The sequence below is a fragment of the Bos mutus genome, chromosome 19, assembly GCF_027580195.1.
Source record: "Bos mutus isolate GX-2022 chromosome 19, NWIPB_WYAK_1.1, whole genome shotgun sequence".
Classification (NCBI taxonomy): domain Eukaryota; kingdom Metazoa; phylum Chordata; class Mammalia; order Artiodactyla; family Bovidae; genus Bos; species Bos mutus.
Window position 1 is genome coordinate 40,691,900 of NC_091635.1, and position 27,431 is coordinate 40,719,330.

Sequence of the window (27,431 nt, forward strand, 5' to 3'; positions counted from 1 at the left end):
AAATGCAGGAGACCCAAGTTCGATCCTTGGGTCTGGAAGATCCCCTGGAGAAGAAAATGGCAACCCACTCCAGTATTCTTGCCTGGAAAATCCCATGGACAAAGGAGCCTGGTGGGCTACAGTCCATAGGGTGGCAAAGAGTTAGACACAACTGAGCAACTTCACTTCCACTTTTCTTTCTGTCAACCTCTGGCAAAGTCTAACTTCAGGATCACTGTGGATGAGAAGGGACCTCTAGTGGTCAATCTCAAAGGTCACATCGCTGCTCCCTTCTACCTGTTCTCTGAAAGGTGTTCTGAACCGTCAGCTCTGGGTTGCCAGTCTAAGAAGTGGAGGGAGGAAAACACAAGATGCAGTTCAGTTTAGTTCAGTTGCTCAGTCGTGTCTGACTCTTTGCAACCCCATGGACTGCAGCACACCAGGCCTCCCTGTCCATCACCAACTCCCAGAACTTGCTCAAACTCATGTTCATTGAGTGGGTGATGCCATCCAACCATCTCATCCTCTGTCGTCCTATTTTCCTCCTGCCTTCAATCTTTCCCAGCATCAGGGTCTTTTCTAATGAGTCAGTTCTTCGCATCAGGTGGCCAAAGTATTGGAGTTTCAGCTTCAGCATCAGTTCTTCCAATGAATATTCAGGACTGATTTTCTTTAGGATGGACTGGTTTGATCTCCTTGCTGTCCAAGGGACTCTCAAGAGTCTTTTCCAACACCACAGTTCAAAAGCATCAGTTCTTTGGCACTTAGCTTTCTTTATGGATACATGATAGATGAGAGGAATTGGGGTTCTTTGGTAGCTCAGAAGTGAAGAATCTGCCTGCCAATGCAGGAGACGTGAGTTTGATCCCTGGGTGGGGAAGATCCCCTGGAAGAAGGAAATGGCACCCCACTTCCAGTATTCTTGCCTGGGAAATCCCATGGGTAGAGGAGCTACAGTCTAAGGGGTCGCAAAGAGTCAGACACAACTTAGCGACTAAATAACAACAACAAGAGGAATTTGGGGTTTTGATATAGGTAGGTTGTGGAGGATGGGATGGCTGCGCCACTGCATGGCACATAGAAGATGTAGTGGAAGGACTTCCCTGGCGGTCCAGTGGCTAAGACTCTGCTTCCACTGCAGAGGGTGTGGGTTGGTTGAGAAACTAAGATCTTGCATGCTATGGCCAAAAAAAGAAGATGTAGTGGATATTTTTTCTGTATACTTGTACACGTAATCTACCCATCTCCTAGAATGTTTGGACCCAGTGCTGTGCCGGGAATGAAGGGAGGGCAGGGGCTGAAGGGACGTAGGGCAAGCAGAAATGCAATTTCAGCCCAAAGTCATAGATGTTGTGCATTTTGAAAGCAGAACATAGTCCTATGAAAGAGCACAGTTTAATATTTTATTAAAATCATGACTCTTGAGAAACTAATTGAAAGAGCAGAGACTGCTTGTCTGCAGAGATCATGCACTCTTAACTGCTCTTAGTCTCTAAATAGGCATAACAGGAGCAGCCCTGCCAGTGTTGGCAGGAGGTATCTGGTGAAGTACTATCTTTAGAGGTGCAGCAGTACCTCTCATGGGATGGAGATCTCTTCTGACTCTGAGGTTCCTTACTGGAAACCCATTTGCCTATAAATACAAGCCACATTTCCCAATACATTCTTTTTCAGTAATAAAGTTGATATTTTGGTAAATAAATAAATAAAAGCAGAGACTATCTCCCCAGAAAAATACCCACATGCACTTTCACACACACACGTTTTTGCCTAAAATTCAGGGACTTAACAAGCACTCTAAAACTCATCCCTAGTGGGTCAAGAAGCCAAGTTGGGAATTCCCTGGTGGTCCAGTGGTCCACTCTGCACTTTCACTGCTGAGTCTGGGGTTCCATCCCTGGTCAGGAAATTAAGATCCCATAAGCCACGCAACACAGCCAAAAAACACCCCAAACAAAACAAAAAAGCAAAGAAGCAGTGTAAAGAAACTCTGAAGCAAGACACTGGGAAAAGGAACCTTGTGGCAGCGAGGAATCCTGAGTGGATTCTAACCCCGTGTCACTTTGGACAAGTCGCTTTATGTCTCTGAACTTCACTTCCTCACCTACTAAAAAACAGGAGGATTAGCCAGAAATCGAGTTGCCCAATTAAAGACAGAATACCTAATTAAATCTGAATTTCAGATACACATGATTTTTTTTTAGTGTAAGCATATTCCAAACATTGGCTTTGTCATAAATTAACAGATGGCAGTTGCACAAGACATACTTATACTAAAAAATTATTTGTTACTTACCTGAAATTCAAATGCAGTAGCTGTCTTGGATCTTTATTTGCTAAATGTGGCAACCCAGGCAGCCTTTCAGGTCTTAATTTAAGGTCTAAGATTCTCGGTGGTGAAGGAATGTAATAAAGGATGAGAAGTTAGAGGATCACTAATCACTGTTTAGAAGCTGGAAATTCTGAAGTTCCATGACCCGTTTTAAGCAGTTTGGTAAATACTGTGTCGAATTCTGGATGAAAAAGCACCACGTTGGGTCCCTGAGTGGCTCAAAGAACCACTCTATCATTGCAAGGCTGTGACGACTAGATTTCTCATTTTTCTGTTACATTAAAGCCCTCAGTGGTATTCGCAGCGACCTGGCCTGACCCTGCTGACCTGTGACCCTCCTGCCATTTGCTGAGCTGCTGCCTCTGTTGCATCAAGCTTGGTGACAGCAGATGCGGATGCAGCTCGAAGGCCTTTGGGGATGGGATGGTCAGCACCCAGCTGCGCTGCACCTCATCTTCCCTCCTGGTTGTTTTCCTCCCTGTTCTCCATCCCCACATGACAGGAAGTACTGAGAGGTCTGTGCCCCCGCAGGGTCAGTTTCCCCCAGGGCAGCCCTGTGTACACATTCTTTTCTGGGCCAGAGCACTCAATTCATCTCCAAGTGAGCACCCTGCCCGTTTTTCCCCTTCTCCTCCCCTCCTTCCTTGCTCCTTCCTCCCATCTTTTCTTCCTTCCCTCCTTCCTTCTTTAACTACTGTTTCTTTTTTTCCTTTAAAAAAATTTTTTTTTAATTTTTAATTGGAGGATAATGACTTACAATATTGAGACAGTTTCTGCCATGCATCAACACGAATTAGCCATAGGTACGCATATGTCCCCTCCCTCTTGAACCTCCTTCCCACTACTTTTTTTTTTTTTTTATTTTTTGGTCACGCTGTATGGCATGTAGAATCTTAGTTCCCCAACCAGGGATTGAACCCACATCCCTTGCACTGGGAGCATGGAGTCTTAGCCACAGGACCACCAGGGAATTCACACTACTGTTTCTTGAGTACCCACCAAGCACTAAGCACTGTTGCTGCTGCTGCTGCTGCTGCTAAGTTGCTTCAGTCGTGTCCGACTCTGTGCGACCCCATAGACGGCAGCCCACCAGGCTCCCCCGTCCCTGGGATTCTCCAGGCAAGAACACTGGAGTGGGTTGCCATTTCTTTCTCCAATGCATGAAAGTAAAAAGTGAAAGTGAAGTCGCTCTGTCGTGCATGACTCTTAGCAACCCCATGGACTGCAGCCTTCCAGGCTCCTCCGTCCATGGGATTTTCCAGGCAAAAGTACTGGAGTGGGGTGCCATTGCCTTCTCCACTAAGCACTGTACTAGGCACTTATCCTGAGCTAAGGCACTCCCACCTTCATCACCCTCATCGATGCTTAGTCTCAAAGGCCATGGTTCTCAAAATGAGACCCCTGAACCGCGGTGTCAGTCACCCTGGAGCTTGTTAAATATGAGATTCCTGATGAAGGAAAGGTGGCTGGAGACTCCCCAGGTGCTTTTCGGAGCTCACTTAGCTTAGACCCCATGGCTGCCCGATCTTGGACACCCTCCTCTGCCCGGAGTACGGAAGTCTGATGTGGAGTGAATTGTTTCTACTCCTGGAAATTTCCACATTCGAGGTTGCCTGTCTTTTCTCCCTCTGGGCCTGAGCTACTTGCAGAGGACATGGAATACTGGACTCTGTTAATAGTCCAACCAGCTGAACTACTTAGGCTTAATGGTTAACTATTAAGCTTAACTTCTAAGGGCTGAATGATTTCTTCTTGCTTGTCAGTCCTAGGAAAGAAAGAGGAATGTTCCAGGGACAATGTACATGGTCCTGGGCAAATTATATCACTTCTTTGACTCTCCAGAAGGGGTGCCATGATACCATTTTTTAATCTGAAAAAGCACCCTAACTGGTTTCTGACCATAGTTACCTTTCCCCTCCAGAATGGAAGAGCCTAGAAGATCAGGAGCTTCTTTGTATCATCCAGGGTACCCATCTAATGCTGTGCAGTTAAGGGGGTACCATTCATTTTATAGACATCATTGATTTGTAGTTATTAAAACAGTTCTCACAGTGGCAGTTGAGTGACTTGAAAGCCAAGTCTTACTAAATCGTAACAAAGAAACCCATCTTGGTTTGGATGGGACAGGCATCCCCAAGGCTTAGAGTACTCAGCATATAGTGGACACTCAGTAAAGTCTGCAAAATACTTTCCTTCAACATTTCAGTTATGAAACTCTGAGGGACTTCCCTGGTGGTCCAGTGGTTAAGACTCTGCCTTCCACTGCAGGGGATGTGGGTTCAATGCCTGGTTGGGGAACTAGGATCCCACATGCCACAGGGCAACTAAGCCCACGAGCACACACACAAATAAATATTGAGAAAAAAGAAAATGTTAAACATACAGAAGAGTTGAAAGGAAGAATAGTACAATGAAGATCTATATACCCCAACCTGGACTCTAGATTCAATAAATGTTAACATTTTGCTGTATTTGTTGTGTGTGTGTGTCTTTATTTATTTTTGCTGAATCATTTGAAAATTAGCTGCAGTCATCATGACACTTAACTCATAAATATTTCAGCAGACATCTCTTAAGAATGAGGACAGTCTCCTATATAACCACCATAACATTATCACATCCAAGAGTAAATTAACCATTATTTCCCAATGTCATCTAATACACAGTTCTAGAGGTTAATGTTATTACCTTTCTCACATCCCTTTGGCCTGCCTAGAGGTCACCTGCAAACAGTTCCCATATGGCCAGTGACTTTCTGTCTGCCTGGACATTCACAACCAGACCAGGAGAGTGCACTGTACCTTTACAGAGTGGGTTGGAAGCGCTGGAGAGCCAACACCAAGAATGCCCCTTAACCAATGATGGAGTAAAGTTGGTGGATAAATACTCAAGCTTCCTCTCCTTCAGTTCAGCTCAGTTCAGTCACTCAGTCGTGTCCGACTCTTTGCAACCCATGAATTGCAGCACGCCAGGTCTCCCTGTCCATCACCAACTCCCAGAATTCACCCAAACTCACGTCCATCGAGTCAGTGATACCATCCAGCCATCTCATCCTCTGTCATCCCCTTCTCCTCCTGCCCCCAATCCCTCCCAGCATCAGGGTCTTTTCCAATGACTCAACTCTTCGCATGAGGTGGCCAAAGTATTGGAGTTTCAGCTTCAACATCAGTCCTTCCAATGAACACCCAGGACTGGTCTCCTTTAGGATGGACTGGTTGGATCTCCTTGCAGTCCAAGAGACTCGCAAGAGTCTTCTCCAGCACCACAGTTCAAAAGCATCAATTCTTTGGTGCTCAGCTTTCTTCATAGTCCAACTCTCACATCCATGCATGACCACTGGAAAAACCATAGCCTTGACTAGATGGACCTTTGTTGGCAAAGTAATGTCTCTACTTTTTAATATGCTATCTAGGTTGGTCATAATTTTCCTTCCAGGGAGTAAGCGTCTTTTAATTTCATGGCTGCAATCACCATATGCGGTGATTTTGGAGCCCTAAAAAACAAAGTCTGACACTGTTTGTACTGTTTCCCCATCTATTTCCCATGAAGTGATGGGACCAGATACCATGATCTTAGTTTTCTGAATGTTGAGCTTTAAGCCAACTTTTTCACTCTCCTCTTTCACTTTCATCAAGAGGCTTTTTAGTTCCTCTTCACTTTCTGCCATAAAGGTGGTGTCATCTGCATATCTGAGGTGATCGATATTTCTCCCAGCAGTCTTGATTCCAGCTTGTGCTTCTTCCAGCCCAGCGTTTCTCATGATGTACTCTGAGAGGATTCTGAGGTGTGTTCCCTAGAGCTTGTCATAGGGTCCGTAGCAAGAGTTGACCACAGTAACCTGTTCATTAACACATCCTTTATTTGTTTTCTTTCCTTTCTCATCTCACTTCCATTCTGTGCTTCCTAAGATCACCTTGAAGTAAACTAATTGCATGCAAAGTTTTATCTTCAGTTCTGCTTTGGAGGGACCCAGAACCAAGACATCAATTCTCTGTTAAGTTCTAAATGATAATAGTAAAACCCAGTGCCCTCAGATCCGTACAGAAACAAACTCAACACCTGCTTCAAGACTTCCCTCGTGGTCCAGTGAGTAAAGATTCAATGCTCCCAATGCAGGAGGCCCAGGTTCTCTCCCTGGTCAGGGAACTAGATCCAACATGCCACAACTCAAGATCTCGCATGCTGCAGCTAAGACCTGGCACAGCCAAATAAATAAACGTATAAAACCTGCTTAGACAGTGCTTGCAACCCAGCCAACAGGAAACGCTCTTAGTTGTGATTCTTACTGAAACAATGCTACAGCGTGGCTGTGTTTATCACACCTTGCCCAGACTATGTTAATAATAATAGTAGCTACTGCTTAATAAGAGCTTATTGTGGAGCTGCTTCGAATGCTTTGTCTCATGTAATCCTCAAATGACCCTGTAGGGAGGACACTATTATTAATCACATCATATTGACAAAGAACCTAAGGCCCATAGAAGTAAAATAACTTTATAAAGTCACACAGCTAGCAAGCAGCAGGTCTCTGATGTTCTTAACCAATGTTTTAAAAATGTACAGGGAACCATAAATATTTTTTTATTCTATTCTTGCATGAATGGGAACAATAGTACTTGCCAGATAAAATTCATGTTGGAACAACACCATAAATGAGTTTTTTGTTGTTGTTTTTTTAATTTTGTGGCCATGCTGGGTCTTCATTGCTGCACTGGATTTTCTCTAGTTGTGGCAAGTGGAGGCTACTCTTTAGTTGCAGTGTTCAGGCTTCTCTTTGCAGTGGCTTCTTTTGTTGTGGAGCACAGGTTCTAGGGCATGGGGCTTCAGTAGTTGTGGCGAATGGGCTTAGCTGTTCTGGAGCATGTGGGATCCTCCCAGAGCAGGGATTGAACCCATGCCTCCTGCATTGGCAGGTGGATTCTTTACCATTGAGCCATCAAGGAAGCCCCCTAAATATGTGTATTTTTTAAAACTTTATTTTATCGAAGTGTAGTTGATTTACAATGTTGTATTAATTTCTGCTGTACAGAAAAGTGATTCAGTTATAGATAAAAAATACATTCTTTTTCATACTCTTTTCCATTATGGTTTATCACAGGATTTTGAATATAGCTCCCTGTACTATACAGTGGGACCTTGTTCCTTATACATAATAGTTTGCATCTGCTAATCCCAAACCCCCAATCCAGCCTCCCCCCGACCCTTGGCAGCCACAAGCTTGTTCTCTGTGAGTTTCTTTCTGTTTTGCAGATAAGTTCATCTGCATCATATTTTAGATTCTGCATTTAAGTGAGATCAGAAACATACATATTTTTTCATAAATATGTGAATTTTATTATAAACACATAAACATGAATTTCATTAATTATATAATAAAATTATAAAAATGCATAATTGCTTGCTTTTATGTCAAATTTTATAATACATGACAATAAAATTAGACGTTTAATTTTAATTATTATTTATGTAGGTACTAACAGAAGAAAAAGTACAACTATATTAAATTTTAAAATCATTTTTGTTTTAAACTTTCTGAAATGAATTCTTGACTTTATTATCACCCTGATTAGTTTCCATATGTGAATCAAACAGAAATGAAATGAGAAAGCCTTAAGTTTGCTAGATAACTTACAGAAATTGTTATATAAGTGTCACAGTACAATGTAGCCATTTAATTTTCTAAATTCAGATACTATTACACAATATATTTGAGCCAAATAACTGAAATTGTTCCTTTGTATTCTTCTAGTTCAGATTTCATAATATCAGAGATTGTTATAAATCAGAGATAACATGTTTAGAATAAAATATTGGTTAATATGAAAAAGGAAAGCAATTATATAATGTGTGATAGTTAATAAAGATAAAAACTATTTGCAGATTCTAAAAGCAGTATTTGGTGCTGATTACCTCTTTGTTAGAGGTAAATCTGAAGTTTGGGGGGTTAGGTCTGACATAAAGGGGAATTAAAGAAAATGACCAAAAAAAACCAATCTATATATTTCCCATTTTATTCTTCTGTCCTTTATGAGCTTTCCCTTACACATATTTTATTAAATACACAAAGTGTCTTTATTTTTTTTAACTTTCTCAGTTGAACATCATACCTTATCTAACACAACATTTTTAAATTACAGTTTTATAATTTTTAACATACTAAATACAATGTTCTTAAGTACCATACACTGATTTTCTCCTTTATGATATCTGTGGGTTTTATTGTTTCAATGGACCAGGCATGAGTGAATTCCATCTACATTTTTTACTGGTGTAAAATACCGATGTAGTTTATTTTAATCAATGTAGCCCTCAGTCATTTCAGGTTCTTAAGGGAAGGGAATGGAGATCTCTAGAGAAGAAGAAAACTGAAAAGTGTGAATCACCTACATTTCTCATTTACCCATGCTAATTAAGACCAAGCATTTGAAAGTTACCATCTGAAGGAAAATTAAGCCAATAAACCACTGATGAAGATAATAGTCAATATTCTAACAGGAGGCAAAAGTCTTCACCAGCCCTTCTTATTCCTACTGTGGAGGCAATTTCCATACTCTTTCTGAGCACTAAGAACTCAAACGAGTGTCATGCCAGTTCTGGTGGTTCTAACTGTAACTTTTATTTAAATCCTGATTTGCTGCCCCACAGCTTGATTTCTGATTGGCTGGACCTGATGGCTTTCAGACCTGATCAGATTTTATCTTTTAGCCCTTGGAAACTTGCATGGATGAACATTCTCTGAGTTTAGAGGGAAATCCTCCTAAGATCTAGCTTTCCATGCCAACTGGAACATAAGAACCACTAGAGGTTCTTTAGGAAAGGGATTAATTTGGGAGTATTAATTACCAAATAATTATAGCCTATGTATAAGTTAGTCATGAAGATGTATTTCTAGATTTAAAGCTGTTTCTCAGATGAATACATTTCTTTTTAATTTTAGCATATGCGGCATTTCATCTTTTATTGTTTTTCTCTATGCCTGCAGCCAGCTAGTATGACTAGCATAAAAGACATATTACAGTAAAAATGCCTTTGCTGATCGAAATTGAGCAAGTTGCTTTACCTGTTTCTCTGCAAAATCTTTCCTTGTTTTGGGGAGGGGAGATTTCAATAGTTAAATGAGATAAACAGATTATCTCATAAAAAACCTGGAGTCTTTTAGACATAAATGTTGTAATTACTATTTATCGAAATATTTAAACACCTTTTGTCTTCCAGTCAACAATGAACTAGCTTGCACAGAATAAAATTAAATTTAAATTGCTATTTTATGTGTGGCTCTGTTCATGCTTTTAAATGATCTGCAGACTGAGTTCATGATCCTTGCTCTGGGTTCTCCATCACCAGCATATATGTCCATTCAGCCTTGCTGGTTTCCAGCTCAAACGCTTTTGGAAAAATATTATTAACCCTACTCAATAAGGACAATAAAGCAACAATATCTAAGATTCCACTAAAACTAAACCATCTTAAACTGCCCTCAATGTAAGCAAAAAGAGATAATACTGCTATGAGTCTCTCCAGAGACAGAAGTGGATATTTTAGGATGATTTTTTTATACAGCAAAAATTTGATTTTTATTCACTTAATATTTTTATACTAGGCTCCCTGGTAGCTCAGATGGTAAAGTGTCTGCCTGCAATGCGGGAGACCCGGGTTCAATCCCTGGGTCGGGAAGATCCCCTGGAGAAGGAAATGGCAACCCACTCCAGTACTCTTGCCTCGAAAATTCCATGGACAGAGGAGCCTTGTAAGCTACAGTCCATGGGGTTGCAAAGAGTCAGACACAACTGAATGACTTCACTTCACTTCATTTAATATTTTTATAATAAACTTTTAAAAATAAAACTTCAAGAAATTTGACTGTAATACTACCACATCAGAGATGTTCAAATAGCCTCCAGGAAAGCTGTTTTTCCTAATCAATCATTATGATCATCTGTCAATGGAAATAACTGAATATTTATCCAGTTATTATAGAAACATACATATTTTTAACCAATTAAAAAATGTTATCTTCAAACAGCTAATTCTTGAAAGTGCAAAGCAAGGATTCGCAGTTGAGAGCCTCAGAGGGATAAGACTTTCCTGGCCATAGCTGCCTCAGTATGGCTTGTACTTGCGTTGCCAATGGTAAGTAATATTTTTCCAGCATTATTTAAGTTGTGTGGAATCTTCAAATGTTTTAGCTACCATGAAAATGAAACCTCCCTTTGGACTTGCTCCATTACAATTCTGAAGTTGTCGATTATCAAGTGCAGCCACCTAACTCTGAGCATGACAGCATCAATGAGATGTGCTACACATTTTTGCACAAGGTCAGGCTTTCTTGGAACAATTACATCCCTGTTAGTAATATCTGGCCCCACCCAGTAATGTAAGTACACAGAAGAACTTAGATCTCAAAAAGATGCCTTTCCCAATTACTGTCTTCTCTAAGAACCCACAAAGAGAAACAGACTTTGAACCCAATGTATCTGACTTACTGGACCCTACTGTCATAAAGTGTTCAAATTCAAGTATTATAAACATGGCAACAGGAAAAGAGGTCAGGGTTCCCAGATGGAGGAACGACTGGCCACGGAAGTCAGTTTTTCAGAGCTCAGCAGTTAAGTGGTAAGACTTTGCCTTGTATAGAAAGTAGAGTGTCATGAAAATTAAAATTAAAAACAAGTCAAGTGGGGGAAATTCATTTTGAAAAGTTGCTGTCTTAATGGGGCAGGAGGGAGAGGGAGACAGCCGTCTTCTTCCTTAAAAGGGTAGGGTGAGGTCTTCCCAGAAGCCCACACTCTCAGTTTTTATTAAGTACCTATAGTGGGTAGTGCTTGAGAAAACTCTGTTAATTACCAGATTCTGAGATCATCACTGTTAAGAGTGCCGTGATAGAAATCTTACTGGAAAATTTTTTAAATGACAAAAGAATCAATATTAGTTCCAATATCATCTTACTGAAAGATTGATGCAAGCTTGCCAGCTTGAACCTGGCAGGAACGAAACTTGCTCCTGTCAGGACAGGCCTGGGATGGGGAGGAGCAGACCCAGTCCCCAAGTGTCCTAGGTGCGTTCCAGCTCTTGAAGGTTAATATTTGTGTAAGGAGAACAAAACTCCAAGCTGCTAAGGCCCGTGGAGGGGCTAGGGACCAGAAAGGATTAACAGTGGCCTCTTTCTATTTTCGTTTTTTGGCCACACAGCATGTGGGATCATAGGTCCCCAACCAGGAATTTAACCTGTAGGGCCCCCGACCCCACCACATTGGAAGCACAGGGTCTTAACCACTGGACAGCCAGGGAAGACCCAACAGCAATTCCTTTGATTTAAAAAAAAATTTTTTTTTGAATTTGAGGATAATTGCTTCAAAATGTTGTGTTGGTTTCTGCCATACAACAACATGAATCAGCCATCAGTATACACACGTCCCCTTGCCTTTGAACCTCCCTCCCACTCCTCATCCATCCCACCCTTGTGGCTTGTCACAGAGCATTGGGTTGAGCTCCCTGTGTTATACAACAACTTCCCAGTAGCTATCTATTTTACATATGGTGATGTATGTGTTTCAATGCTACTCTCTCAATTTTTCCCACCCTCTCCTCTGCCTTAAAGGAAGAAAATATTCACATTGGCAGCAGATTGGTTAAGAACATTGCCTTAGGAGTCCTGGGTTAGAATCCTGACCCTAATACTTACAGACGATATAATTTTACCAAATGTCAAGTTATATAATCTCTCCAGACCTTTAGAAATGACCTCAAAAAGGTTGTTAGGGGCTTAACTGAGATTGAAATACTGAAATAAATGTATGTAAAGTGTTTAGCACAATGTCTGTTGCTTAGAAAACATTCCATGTGTGTTGCTACTGTATTTTTAGTGGTCCTCTTGAAAGGAAGTGATAAATACGTCTTTCTCCCAGATGGAAGCAGGGAGTATCTTTAGGCGAGGATGACAGCAGCAAAAACACAGAAGGGAGAAAAGAGAACTTCGTTACTTATTATTTTTAGCCTATACTGGGTCAAGAGGGAGGGATGGGAAGACGGAGTGGAAGGAAGCAGGAAAACCGATGAATGTGGTTTAAGACTAGAAGCTGTGTCGAATTTAGTCTTTCCTAAGGCACAAACCGTTTGAATCTACGGGATCTGGAAGTCTCAAAAGCCCTCTATTAGCAGAGAGCAACTTTACCAAGAACGAGTCAAGAAAGCCTTTCAAGATCAGAATGACTTTGTGCAGTAGGGCCTATCTGAGAAGAAAGTAAATTTCATTTCTCTTTGTGTTAAAATGACATTCTAACAGGAGAGGGTGAGATGTATGGAAAGAGTAACATGGAAACTTACGTTACCCTATGTAAAATAGATAGTCAATGGGAATTTGCTGTATGGCTCAGGAAACTCAAACAGGGGCTCTGTATCAATCGAAAGGGGTGGGGTGAGGAGGCAGATGGGAGGGGGATTCAAAAGGGAGGGGATATGTGTATACCTATTGCTGATGCATGTTGAGGTTTGACAGAAACCAACAAAATTCTGTAAAGCAATTATCCTTCAATAAAAAAAAAATAATTTTTTTTAAAAACCAGTCTATCTAGGGAAGACTAGTTTTTCCTTCCCCAGGGCTTGCTCTGTAGCTGCCCTCTATCCCATAGTCTATTTCCTTGTGGTTTCCTTTTTTTGCTGTCTTAAAAAAAAAAAAACCCTGAATACTAGAAGTACTTTGAACTTAGTAGTCAGAACAGGATTGTTTAATTAAAAACTAGAAATAGTACCGTTATAACTGGAATGACTCATCTGGGACTTTTTATTTTAAATATATAATAGACAAGAGGAAGGTTCATAAGCTCACTGTTGACCAAAGTGCAGAACCAACTGCTCCCTTTTTCCCCTGGCAGATCAGACGTAAATTCATTAAAGATGGCACAGAAGACCAGCGGCCTGATACAAAGATGCAGATTTCTTCTCTTAATGATTCTATTTCTGCCACATGTGATGACAAGTAAGTTAATATTCTTTGGGGCCTCTACTTAAATAAAGAAAATTTCAGTTTATAAAATGATCAAGGGAATTGGGAAAAGAGAAAATCCAAACTGGAAGGATTACACAGATGGTATGGTTCAGAGTAGAGAAGTCAGATAAAATAGTGAAAAATTAAATGGAAAACTGTTTTCATGGTTCTAACAGTAGAAGACTGGGTGAAATATTTTCTTCTCTTCAGAGCCACAGCCAGAATTTTCCGCATTTTAGCATATTTCATTACTAATTATATTTGGGCTTCCCGGGTGGCTCAGCTGGTAAGAATCCACCTGCGAGGCGGGAGACCTGGATTCGATCCCTGGGTTGGGAAGATCCCCTGGAGAAGCGAACAACTACCCACTCCAGTATTCTGGTCTGGAGAAACCCACGGACTGTATGCTCCATGGGGTCGCAAAGAGTAGGACACGATTGAGTGACTTTCACTTTCTTTCACTAATCTTATTTAAAATAAATCTCTGCTGTTTATTTGAGCATACCACTTACATGAAAATCTTTTCTGCATTTGTTCCCCACCCCATCCTGAAAGAAATCTTTTCCTTCCTGATTTAAAAAGTAATAAGCAGTTATTGTAACATAAGTTAGGAAATATAGAAAAGAATAAAGAAAAATAAAATCCCATCATTAAGAGATAACTACTCAATGTTTTGATGTGTATTCTTCCAGGTTTTATATATATGAAAGAAAGAGAGAGAGTGTGTGTATGTATAAATGGGACAATTCCATACATATTGTTCTCTAACCCAGTGGTTCTCAAACTACACTGCATATTAGAATCACCTGGAGACTTTTAAACCCCCCCCAATGCCCAGGTTACACTAATACTAATTAATCAGAATGTCTAGGGCTGGGAGCTAGGTAGATGATTCCCACATGCAGCAACATTTGGTAACCATCATTTCAACCTTTTATTTTTTAAAATTATAGTTCATTATCAATTTTTTTCCTTGTAAAATCACATAAATCAATATGGCTGTTTGTAATTGTTGCAGAGCATTTCATTGTACCGATGTAACAGAATTTATTTAGCCAGTTCTATAATGATAGCCATTTAGATTGTTCACTCTATCTTAATAGTCTCTTCCTGCACTCCCAGGTTCTGTTTTAAGTGTGAATGGTAAAACTGAAAACTATATTCTGGACACTGAGCCTGGCCTCCAAGAATCTCTGAAATGTGCTGTTCAAAACCACATCCGAGATGAAGAACTTCTCTGGTACCGCGAAGATGGGAGAGTGGATTTGAAGTCTGGAAACAAAATCAACTCCAGCTCTGTCTGTGTCTCGGGAATCAGTGAAGATGACAACGGCATCACCTTTACCTGCAAGCTGCAGAGGAATCAGTCGGTGTCCATCTCAGTGGTGCTGAACGTCACTTGTGAGTGAGGGGAAAGAGACGGCTATCAGTCTGTGTGGTCTGTACTACACTAAGTAGTAGATGAAACTGCTGTCTAAAGAGGATGTGTGTGTGTGTGTAAATATATTGGCTGCACTGGGTCTTCGTTGTAGTGCATGGGCTTTCTCTAGCTGCAGTGCATGCATTTTAGAGTTTGGGCTCAGTAACTGCAGGCGCATGGGCTTAGTTTCCCCATGGCATGTGAGATCTTAGTTCCCTGATCAGGAATCAAACCCGAGTCCTCTACATCAGGAGGTGTATTCTCAACTGCTCGACCACCAGGGAAGACCTTAAGAGCATGCGTATTTTAACATTTGCCAAACTGCCCTATTTATCACCCCAAAACAACGCGGAAGAATACCTATTCCCAATACTGTCACGAGCCTGAGCATCCTCAAAATCTAAGAATCTGCCAGCCTGATTTGAAATTTTACTTTCATATTCTAAATTAAAAATGAGGGTGTTCACCTTTTCACGAAAGCATTAGCTTTTCATGTCTCTTTCCTATGAAATGCCTGTTAATGTACTCTACCCATGTTTCTATTTGGTTATTTGCCTTTTTCTTATTGATTTGTTTAAGGGCTTTGTACCGGATTGGCCAAAAGTGTCATTTGGATTTTTTGGTAAGATGTTGGCAAAACATTTTGGCCAATCCAATACATTAAGGAAATTAGCCATTTTTGTTTCGAATTACAATACAAGTATTTCTTCTGTTTATTTTGGGCATTCTAAAAGACTTTTTTTGCTATATTGAAATTTTAAATGTTTACATATTTAAAATTACCAATCTTTTCCTTTGTGGTTTCTAGTGTTTGTGTTCTACTTAGAAAAATACCCGTTGGGGATCTTTTAGCATCACCTTAAACTCTCAAAGGTGAAACTTGTTGATGGTTGGGTTACAGGTATTGGTAACCCATTGGTGGAACTATCTGAAGTTGGGTCCTTTGAATACGTTCATGGAGATGAGCATTTAGGTGGTTTGGGTGGAAAACTGGATCTATGTGAGGCAGGTGTGTCTGATGTGGTGAGGGGTGATGTGAGTAAGGGTAATAATATGGCATGGTCTGGTAGGAAAAGCTCTGGACTTGGAACCTGGTAATAAAAAGTCAAAGCTACTTGATCCCATGAGCTCAGCAAACTTTTCTGTGAAAAATTGATGCCATTGCTCCTGAGGTAAAAGGGTGGAGAAAATGACAAGGAATTCAGGCCCAGAATCTGCTGGCATCCTGAAGCTTTCAGAATGAATCACTTACATGTTCCTGAGCAAAGGAGCTTTTATTTTCTATGAATATAGGAAATAAACTCTGATTTTTTTTTCACCACATAGGATCTTAGTTTCCTGGCCAGGGATCAAACCTGTTCCCTCTGTATTGGGAGCACAGTCTTAACCATTGGACTACCAGGGAAGTCCCAATAAAACGTGGTTTTTAATAAGCTATCCCTTGACAACTTTGTTAGAATCCAAGACTATCAGGGTTACCTTGGAGGTTTTGAAATCCTTATAAAATGACAGATGAGGAAACTGAGGCCCAGAATGAGAGCCCTAATGATCACATCTGGGGCTGAGAACAGAACACAAAATCCCCAGTCTCCTAATCCAGTGCTCTTCCCATTGTACCTTCTTAATAGAGACACAGTAGAAATGCTGATAATATGATCCAGTGGCTTAAAGAAATGATTTTCAGTTTTCCAGCCTGATTCTGTATGTAATATTATCTTTATAATAATGTCTTAAATATCATTGTTGCACATATATAAAAAAATTGGTCAGTGATTCATAGTGACAATAGCTGACATACATTCATCAATCAATAAATCAAAATGAGGTCATAAAGTGGCAAGAATATCATGTACAATCTTGAGGAAGTATTATGGATTATTGTTCTAAATGGCAGCTGAGAACTAAATGGAAGCTTCATAATACACTATTTGGTGGAGGATGTTCAGAAGCTTCTTTTATATGTTATTGCTGAAAGTATAAATTGAAACCACCTCTTTTGCAATATCCATCAAAATTTAAAGTGCACCTGCCCTAACACCCAGCATATCTGCTTTGAGATGTTAGTTAACCCTGGAGAAATACATGCACATATGCACAAAAAGACATAGACAAGGATGATTACTGAGGCATTGTTTAGCATTTTAAAAATGAGAATAACCTGATGCCCATCAAAATAAAATGAGTAAGGAGTCAGATATTATACTATAACACTCTAAAAGCAATGGGCTAGAACTCTGTGGTTCAACATGAATATCTCTCAATGTATGCAAGTTATTGAGAGAATGAAGTTTTTTGTGTAAATCCCTCTCACCCTTCTAAACCAATACATTTCCTATGGGTATATCATATGTATTTTTAAAACAATATTTTAAAAAAAAAGATCTGCAAGCATTTACATTGAAACTCAGCACTAGGTATCTCTGGGGAGTCAGGAAGTGACCAGGATGGAGTCAAGGAGGACCTTAACTTTATCTGAAATGTACTAATAATTTTAAAAGGGAACATGATGTAGAGCTGATGTGCTTTAAAATTCATTTAAAATAGTTAAATAAAAAGGAACAACTAATAGGACCTGTCCATAAGTAGAACTGGTATAGCTGGCCATCATGTTCTCTATTCACAGCTTCCTACATATCTGAATACCATATAACATCCTTGTTGGACATGGATACAGAATTCAAGCACATTCCAAAGAGCAACAAAATGTCATTCTTCTGAGAGAGTTATTAATAATACAGCCTACTTAGGGTCTAATTATTCAGCGTGCAGATTATACAAGCTCCTTTTTCCCCACATTCTCTGCCTCTGTCTCTTTCCTACTGCCCACTTTTCGTGCATTTTTTATTGGAGTGTAATTGCTTTACAGTGTTATGTTAGTTTCTGCTGTACAGTGAAGTGAATTCGCTATATGTATACTTATATCCCCTCCCCCTTGGGTCTCCCTCCCACCCCATTCTCTATCCCACCCCCCAGGTCATCACAGACCACAGAGTTGAGCTCCCAGTGCTACACGGCAGGTTCCCACTAGTTACCTATTTTACACATGGTAGTGTATATATGTCAGTCCTAATCTCCCAGTTCATCCCACCCTCCTCCTCCCATCCTTTGTCCACATACCCCTTCTCCACATCTTCATCTCTATTCCTGCCCTGAAAAGCTTTTGAACAGCAAAGGAACCCAGAAATGAGGAAAAAAAGATAACACTCAGAATGGGAGTAAATAGTTACAAATGAAGCAACTGACAAAGGATTAGTCTCCAAAATATACAAACAGCTCATGGAGCTCAATATCAACAAAACAAGCAAGCCAATCAAAAAACAGGGAAAAGGCCTAAATAGACATCTCTTTGAAGAAGATATACAAATGGCCAAGAGTCACATGAAAAAAAAGATGCCCAGCATCACTGATTATTAGAGAAATGCAAGTCAAAACTACAATGGGGTATCACCTCACATAGGTCAGAACGGCCATCATTAAAATATCTACAATGAATGCTAGAGAGGATGTGGAGAAAAGGGAACCTCTTTGCAGTTGATGGGAATGTAAATTGATACAGTCACTGTGGAGAACATATGGAGTTTCCTTAAAAAACTGAAAATAGAGCTATCATATGACCCAGCAATCCAACCACTTTTCATGCATTTTATTACTCTTCTGTACCTTGGCCAAAAAATTGCAAGGGGCATGCAAGAGGGGAGGCTCAGCTTGGCCATTTCTCCCTCTAGATGTTGAAAAACACTGGTGGGAGTAAGGGTTGGAATTATTTGGTGAAGAAAAATGTGTTTGACATATGGGTCTACAGATGTCCTTATCATGAAGGGAATAAGAAGTTGCTTACAGGGAACTCCCTGGTTGGGGAGCTAAGATCCTACATGCCTTGTGGCCAAAAAACCAAAGCATAAGACAGAAGCAATATTGTAACTGATTCAATAAAGACTTAAAAAAAAAAAAAAGAAGTCATTCACACAGAGGGATGAGAGGGGCTCAAGGTCACGCTCACCTTTCATTGATGCCAGAGTTGCCACAACTGGAGTGCCTTCTGAGAGAAGAAAATTATTTCTGGAAGATCATTGTGGAAATGCAAATATGCATTGGTAAATCTGTGGTTAGGGCAAGTGTGATCACACACAAGGGAAAAATAGAGGGTGTGAGCCCTCAAACCGCCCCACCTCTTCCACCACCACAATAATAATAGTAACTAGCATTGCGGTAAGTTCTTCACAGGCATTCTGTCCTTTCATCTTCACAGCATCTAGTAAGGTGTTATCCCACTTTTTAGATAAGAAAACTAAGCAGTTACTTTACAGTTAGGTAGGTAGCTTTCTCTAGGTCACAGTAAGTAATGTAGGTAGAATTGGGGTTCACTGCAGCGCCTGCTTTCTTAATATTACACTATTTTATCCCAAAATAGCACAGATTGGTTTTTAATATTAGTTCTCAGCAAAGTCTCAAGGCTTATATGCTTCCATGTGTTACAAATCATCTCCTTGACAGAGATTCATGTTTATATGCATTTGTTTCATTGTTTATCTTCCCCACCACATTAAAAGCTCTTTTAAATTTGAAAATGGATGTATGCAATTTCCCTGGCTGTCCAGTAGTAAAGACTCCATGCTACCAATACAGCAGATGCAGGCTTGATCCCTGGTCGGGGAACTAAGATCCCACATCCTATGTGGTACGGCCAAAAAAGAAAAAGAGGATGGATGGATGTTATTTACCATTGTATTCCTGGTTCCTAGCCCAGTGCTTGGCATATGGTAGGTGCTCAATAAATGTTTGTAAAATGAATGAGATAGACAGAAGGAAGATCTTGACTGCTGACAATAATGCTTATCTGCTAACTAAACCTAAATGTTTCAATCTTGCAGTTCCTCCTCTCCTAAGTGGAAATGACTTCCAAACAGCTGAGGAAGGCAGTGATGTGAAGTTGGTTTGCAATGTGAAATCCAACCCCCAGGCTCAAATGATGTGGTATAAAAACAATGGCATCTTGAACTTAGAGAACCATCACCAAATCCAACAGACAAGCGAGTACTTTCAATTGTCGATCACCAAAGTCAAGAAATCCGACAACGGGACTTACAGCTGTATTGCCAATTCATTGATAGAAACAAAGACCAAGGACTTTCACCTTATTGTCAAAGGTAACTCTCTCGTTTATTTATTTACTGAAATATAGTTGATTTACAGTACTATGTTAGTTTCAGGTGTAATGCATGGTGATTTAGTATTTTTATAAATGATACTCCCTTTCACATTATTACACAGAATATTATTATTCTTTATTATATATTCTTTATATATAATATTATATATAATTAAATGTATATTATTTCACAAATATTGCCACAGAACAATGGCTATATTTTCCTGTGTTGTACAATATGTGTGTGTGTGCTTAGTCCTGTCTGACTCTTACGCGATCCCATGGACTGTGGTACACCAGGCTCCTCTGTCCACAGGATTTCCCTGGCAAGAATACTGAAGTGGGTTGCCATTTCCTCCTGCAGGAGATCTTGCCCACCCAGGGAGTCTCTGGCATCTCCTGCACTGGCAGGAGGATTCTTTGCCACTGTGCCACCTGGGGAGCCCCTGTTGAACAATGTACCTTCCTGTTTACACAGAGTTTGTATCTCATAATCCTCTACCTCTATCCTGCTTCTCCATTCTTCCCTCTCCTCACTGGTATACACTAGTCTGTTTTCTCTATCTGTGAGTCTGTTTCTGTTTTGTTTTATACATTCATTTATTTTTATTCCACATATAAGAGGTAGCATACAGTATTTATCTGTCAAATGGACAGAGAGCATAATACTCTCTAGGTCCATCCATAAAGGTAACACTCTTTTTAAGTAATATCTATCATAGTACAAAGGGCTTCCCTCGTGGCTCAGGCAGTAAAGAATCTGCCTGCAGTGCAGGAGATCCAGGTTCAATCCCTGGGCCGGAAAGATCCCCTGGAGAAGGGAATGGCCACCCACTCCAATATTCTTGCCTGGAGAATTCCATGGACAGAGGAGCCTGGTACAGTCCATAAGGTCGCAGAGAGTTGGACATGACTGAACGACTAACACTTTCACAGCACAGTACAAAACTCAGATACTCAGTAAATATATTTTTGTGTGACAACAAATAATGATGGCCATTATGATTAGTAGCTAGAATTTTCTTTGGAAAATTATCTCCACCCCAGGAATTCTCGTCCTTTCTTTTAGCGGAATTATTCCCATTCCAGATAGGATACTGCTTTTTGAGCAAAGGCACTTTTCTAGAATCAAGTAGTAGAAGATATATCTGCTTGGCTTTCTGGAGGAGTATTTCTGTGAATTTTCCTGGGCAAAAGCTTTGTAGGAATTGAATTTTTGAGTTAACAACTTAATGAAAAACAGGAGAGAAGTCATAAACACATAGAGAAAAAAAAAGATACTAACTAGATAAGAAAATGGATCTGTAAAATCACTCCTAACTCTGAAATGTACCCTATAGACCAATCAGAAGAGGGAGAGGGGGAGAATGGTGAGAAACAGGTTCTTTCTCTTGGCTTCATGCTTTCTCTACCCAGGTTTATGACCTCTGCGATAACAAGGAAGAAATAAAGTGCCAAGTGTCTTGCAGTCCTCATATTTCTCCTTCATACAGAAAGAGAAAGGCAAGATACCTGGTGGGGCAGATGGATAAAATGCTCATGCACACATTTCCTGGTCTGGGGCCAGGATGCTAGAAGCAGTCAAACAAGCTGAGGCTCCTGTATCTTGATAGAACGTGATTCTCTTTGTCACCTGCCTCCCTGTGCCCCCTCACTGTCTTTTGTGCCAGGCCTCAGGAAATCAAATGAACCCCTGTTGGTCATGTAACCATAGGGATTCTTACTGGGCTACCAATAGAATGGATGGTGAGGAGGAAGGGCTGCCAGTTGAATGCCCATCACTGTGATTATTGGTACCTTCAGTAATTTGTTCTGTGGAACAGTGACAGTATTCCCAGGGGCTATTTCCTTTAAAAACCAAACCCACAAACTCTTGATTAAAAAGGAATCATAATTGCTCCATGTCACATTAAAAAGGCAGCTTGTGCAGCAAGCAGGATGCCAGCTTGGCAAATTAGCTTTCAGGTGGGTGGTATCCTGTTTTGGGTGGAGCACTTCCAAACCAACTGGCTTTTCTGATTTCTTGCTGCTTTATGACTTCCCTGGCTGTCGGGTGCCCAAGGAGCAGAAGCGCTCTGCTGATGGTGCCCAGGCAAAACGCCAGGTTTGCCATGAGCTCTTCTAGCTTCATGGCTCAGTGGGGGTAGTTTCTAAATGAGGCCGTGCAAAGTGGGAAATGACATCATGGATCTTTTCTTGAGCACAGGACTTTAGCCACATGTTGAGATTATTTTACCATAATGAATATGCGCGGGGTTGGGGAGGGGGAGAATACCAGATCTGGTTATAAATAAGAGAGTGAAGGGAAGAGATGCAGTTACATTTGCCAGACTCACTTTCAACAGAAACTTGGAATCCAGAGTGAGCCAGTGGGTCAGGCAGTTAGTTTCAGGTTTGTGTATGGAGTAAAAGCTGTTATGTGTGGCTCCATGTTATTCAGCTTGGTAAAAACATTCCGATCAGTGGCTGATTTCTGATTTTTTTCCCCAACTGTCCCCCTTTGCCTCCCCTTCATTTTGACATCTTTCATTGGAACTCACTACAAGTACAAGGTATCCCCCGTAAGAGGTCTTTTGGTGTATCCCAGGGATGGCTGTTACAGAGTCAGGGCTTTCAAGGAGTCCAGCTGAACAGAGCTTCTCCAGAGGGTTAATGCTACCCATACCCTCATAAGGATAATTATTAGCAACAACCAAAAGGGAGCAAGAGTAAAAGATGCTTAATCTACTCTCTAAAATTATCCAGAACCAGAGCTAGACACATAATAGAGAAGAAAACGATTAAAAGGTAAATAGTAGGACTTCCCTGGTGGTCCAATGGTTAAGACTCCATGCTTCCTCTGAAGGCGGCATGGGTTGGATACCTGGTTGGGGAATTGAGATCCCATGGCCATGTGGATCCATGTGGCCAAAAAATAAAATTAAATCAATCGGTAAATAACTGGGCAAAGACATTTTAAAAATACTATTAAAAAATTAATAGTGTGTCATACAATTATGAAGGGATAAACCCCATTTCATAACCTTGAGGTGTATAGGGCTTGGACTTTGAAATTAATCTAAAATCTCTTCTTCCCCTTGTCTCTTTCTTTCATCCCTCATGTATTGTACTATCTCTTGACTCTTTGTCCTTTACAAATACTATCTCAATCTGTAGTTTTTGTTTCTTTAATGTCTGTCTCTCCTGCTAGAATATGAGATCCTCAGAGACTGGATCCTTCCATGCTTCTTCTATTTTTTGCAGGGCTAAGAACAGCACCTCGCGCACAGTCGTCATTTACCAAAAATCTGTTGATGGCACCCACTGCACAAACTCAATTAAACAGTAGATAGCACACTGTTTATTCCCTATAAATTCCAAAAATTTTATCATAGCCATGATTGGAGCCCTTCTCCCTCCTACAGTGGGCATCAGAATCCGGGAGCTTAGACAGAGTCATTTAAATAGCTTTGCTGACTTTAAGCATTCTTGTGTTTGTAAGTTTCATCTCATATCATACCAACTACATTAAAATGAAGTAATACCTATACTTTTTTGCTCTAAAAATTTGAAAGGGCATTTGAAACTTACATACATTTTGAATTTTATTATAAATAAGTTATTAATTTGGCTCTTGTGGTTTAAACATTATTATTATTGAACAGTTGGGTTATAGTTGAAGCAAAGTTACATTTTATAAATGCTTAAACATTTATTAAAGGCTTCCCAGGTGGTACAGTGGTAAAGAATCGACCCGCCAGTGCAGGAGGCGCAAGAGACGTGGGTTCAATCCCTGGATGTATTCTTGCCTGGAAAATCCCACAGACAGAGGAGACTGGTGGGTGAGAGTCCGTGGAATCACAAAGAGTAGAACATGACTGAGCGACTGAGCACATACACCACACACACAGCACACAAATGTTTATTAGTTCTGATTAATTTTGCCACTTTATTTTCATACTTAGGAGCCAATACTTTTTTTTTTCAGGTCTCAAATATTTCATCAGCTCTTGGAAAGTGTACAAGCACAGGCACTGTACTATAATACAGAAGAGCTCTGAGATTACCAGATGTTCAGAAAACAAAATAGGGAGTGGGCTTTCACATGTAGGCAGCTGGTGCCCTAGTTCTAGTTAAAAGTAGACTCTCTGTTCTTCCATATCATGTAATGTGTGTGAGTGCATGCCTACTCAGTCGTGTCTGACTCTTTGCGACCCCATGGACTGTTAGCCCATCAGGCTCCTCTCTCCATGGGATTCTCCAGGCAAAAATACTGGAGTGGGTGGCCATTTCCTACTCCAGGGGATCTTCCTGACCCAGGGATTGTACCTACATCTCTTGCATCTCCTGCATTGGCAGATGGATTCTTTACTATTGCGCCATCCAGGAAGCCCTAGAGAGAGAGATGAAATTCTTTGCCAAGGTTGGGAAGGCTGATGCTCATGAGTTCTTCTTCCCTAGGGGCACCGTGCAGCTACCCTGTATGTCTTGTGTCCTGCTTGGGGCACCATCACAGCACAGCTACCAGGGTCTTGCTGCTCCAGGAACCCACAGACTTCTCTCTCCTTAGTCCAACAGTTTCCTTAGCTTTCCTCTTCTTGCTCTTAAAACCTCCTCTCTCTCTTTCTCCCTTAAAGAATCCTCACAATATCATTCGGGTTTTGCAAAAGACAGGAAAAAGCGTTGATTTCAGCCTACTTCTGCTTTCTGCATGGCAAAAGTTATGGATCATGCACAAAAAGATCTGACTTTGAAGGAGTTACTCATATTAATAATATGAATAATATAAATAATAAATTATATCCTTCCAAAAAGAAATGGATTCAAAACCTGTCTCTGCTGGTTACTAATTCTGTGACCTTGGACAAGTGTTCTAACCTCTCAAAGCCCCTGGTTCCTCACCTGTAAAAAAAAGATGATAATACATTTGGGAATTGTTTGGAAATTTAATTAAGAAGATGCAAAATGTTAAGTGCAAAGCACCATGGCTGGGACATACTTGGAGTACATAAATTAGAAGCATATAAATGTTACTTTCTTATTTCCTGTCTTTGCATTTCCAACAGATAAAGGCTCAACTGTACCAATAGAACCCATTATTGCTGCATGTGTTGTGGTCTTTCTGACCTTGGTCTTTGGAGTGATTGCCAGAAGAAAAAGAATAATGAAGGTATCTGAGTATTTAAGCTTCGTGCATGCGTGCTAAGTTGCTTCAGTCGTGTCCAGCTCTTTGCGACCCCATGAACTGTAGCCTATCAGGCTCTTCTGTCTATGGGATTCTCCAGGCAAGAATATTGGAGTGGGTTGCCATGCTCTTCTCCAGGGTAATCTTCCCATAAAGTCATCTAAATAAAGGCAGAGAACTGGTGATATAAATGACTACAGAGTCAGGAACCATACTTGAACAATCTGGTCTCTCTACCATGAGATCTCAATTGGAAGCGGCTCAAGGGAATAAAAGCTGTACCTATGTTATGAGTCAACTTTACAAAGGATAGAAGTACGTATGGACCAGACCTGAATGAAAATAGTTGCAATGTTAGAAGTAGGGGCTGATTTTTCTCCATTTTTAAATTTCTCTTGATTGTTGTTATGGTGCCTTTGGTACAAGAAATAAATATAGAGGCACATCAGCTCTGGATTCAGAGATCTGTGTGAAAAAGATGGCACTTGCTGCTCACCTCTTGGACACAGCCCAGGCCCTAGCTGCAATGCGCTGGAGTTTGAACTGCTGAATGGTTAACCTTGTTGGTTAGAGTGATGCAGAGTACGTGATGCAGAGTACGTAGGTTAAAGCTATGCCTTTGACTCCACCAGTCAATCCAGTCCCAAAGGAAGGCAAAGGTGGCAGAAGTCTCTAAAAGGCCAGTGTGGAATTACATTTTCTTAGGTTAAATAAAAATGATAAATGTGGCCAAAGAAATAAGACCTAGACCCGTGCAGAGGTGACTGGGAAAACAGCCACCTCTGCATTGGTGTGTATTTTTCTAGATAGAAGATTAACAGACATTTGGGTTTCCTGTCCCTTGAGCCAGCTCAAGGCATTCAAAATGTTTATCCATCAGCCTTAGCACAGCAGCAAATTCATTGTCCCTCGTTGTGTTTGCTTTCAGCTCTGCAGAAAGGATCAAGGCCCTCAGTGCAGAACAGCTCTGTAAGTACTCCGGGCTGGAGTCAATGATTTTCCATAAGCAGATGGATAGCAGTCAGTAATGTGCATCATAAAACCCATCGCGGGCAAACTTCTCCAGAGACGGGAGGTGCTAGAAGGTGAAGCGGTCCAGGGGAGAATGGAGGGTGGAGGAGAATCTGCCTTCACTCGAGAGGAGGACGGGTGAGGCGAGGTTGGAAGGTTGCTTAGAATGGAGAACACCTTTGATCTTTTTGTTTGTTTGTTTTTCGTTTTGCTTTTTTAATTTTATTATTGGACTATAATTGCTTTACAATGTTGTATTCGTTTCTGCTGTACAATAAAGTGAATCAGCTATCTGTATACGTATATCCCCTTCCTCCTGAGCCTCCCCACTTTTGGTCTCAAGCCTACTCTCTCTTTAAGCAGTTTCAGGCTAATGCATGTCCAACTGCCTTTTATTGCCATGCAGTGTAAGCGTCCTAGAGAGTTTAGCCTGGGGGAAGCCACTGCTGCCTTCTCCTTCACAAGCAGGTCAGAAGCCACATTCCTCATCCAAAATACTGCCTTCTTTTTGGAGCTTCCTTTAGTCTGTTAGCTCCAGCATACCTGAGTTAAGCGGTGGGTAGAAAGAATGGAGGCATTCTTTCCAAGAGTATGAATTTTCAAATTTTTAAAAAATCACTAAGATAATAAAGTTTCTAGAATTTTAGCAGTAATACTAGATGCCAAAATACAAGGAGCTATATCAAAGTTTTGAGCAAATATAAATTAAAAATCTAGCATTCTATTCATCAAGAGTATGATTTTGTTTTGATTTTTTTTCTTTAGTGCTATGATCATCCTTATGATTAATTTCTTGATTCATTTCAGATGAGGAAACTGAGATGCCATCTATTACAGCAAGAGTTTTGCATCAGGACCTCCTTGATTTATGCAGTCCCATCTGTATTTATTGATATTATTAAATTCACTCCTGTCTAATTGTCAGAGGTTTTGAAGAAGTGTTTCATTAATCACTTAGCAGTAGTTGTTAAGACTAATTTGATATACGTGCGGAACACTTTCAGGAAGAAAGCTGTTAAGGTTGAAAAGTAAGATTTTTTTAAAGTCTTCTCCTTGAAGGATATGTTAATTAATTGAAATTTGTCCTGAAAAGGTTGGCAGCCATTTACATTTATTGTGTATTTTTCTAGGTAGGAAATTAACAGACATTTGGGTTTCATGAATCAGTACGCTACCAAAAAAATACAGGAGTTGGGCACAACATAGAGGGATAAATTTCTAAAGTTGCCAAGGAAACACATAAGTGATATTAATTATATCTACCTTCACTGTCATTTCAAAAGAGAAATGTTCTAGGACTAAAAAAGGAATGATATAATCTCAGAATATAAGATATTCCTTTAAACGAAAGAATTCAGTATTATAAAAAACTCAACATATGTCCTTATTTTT

General features: G+C 40.4%; 1 protein-coding gene across 1 annotated transcript in view; it reads left to right on the top strand.

Moving 5' to 3' along the window:
- Positions 1–26,947, top strand: part of TMIGD1 (transmembrane and immunoglobulin domain containing 1) — a 66,540-nt gene extending 39,593 nt beyond the window's left edge. Inside the window, exons 2-8 of the mRNA XM_005888212.3 lie at positions 10,335–10,441; positions 13,183–13,286; positions 14,418–14,696; positions 19,587–19,862; positions 24,910–25,013; positions 25,957–25,997; positions 26,847–26,947. Of these exons, the coding sequence (XP_005888274.1) occupies positions 13,205–13,286; positions 14,418–14,696; positions 19,587–19,862; positions 24,910–25,013; positions 25,957–25,997; positions 26,847–26,850 (786 nt within the window). The 5' untranslated portion in view covers positions 10,335–10,441; positions 13,183–13,204 and the 3' untranslated portion in view covers positions 26,851–26,947. The remainder of the gene's footprint in view (positions 1–10,334; positions 10,442–13,182; positions 13,287–14,417; positions 14,697–19,586; positions 19,863–24,909; positions 25,014–25,956; positions 25,998–26,846) is intronic.
- Positions 26,948–27,431: the final 484 nt, after the last annotated feature.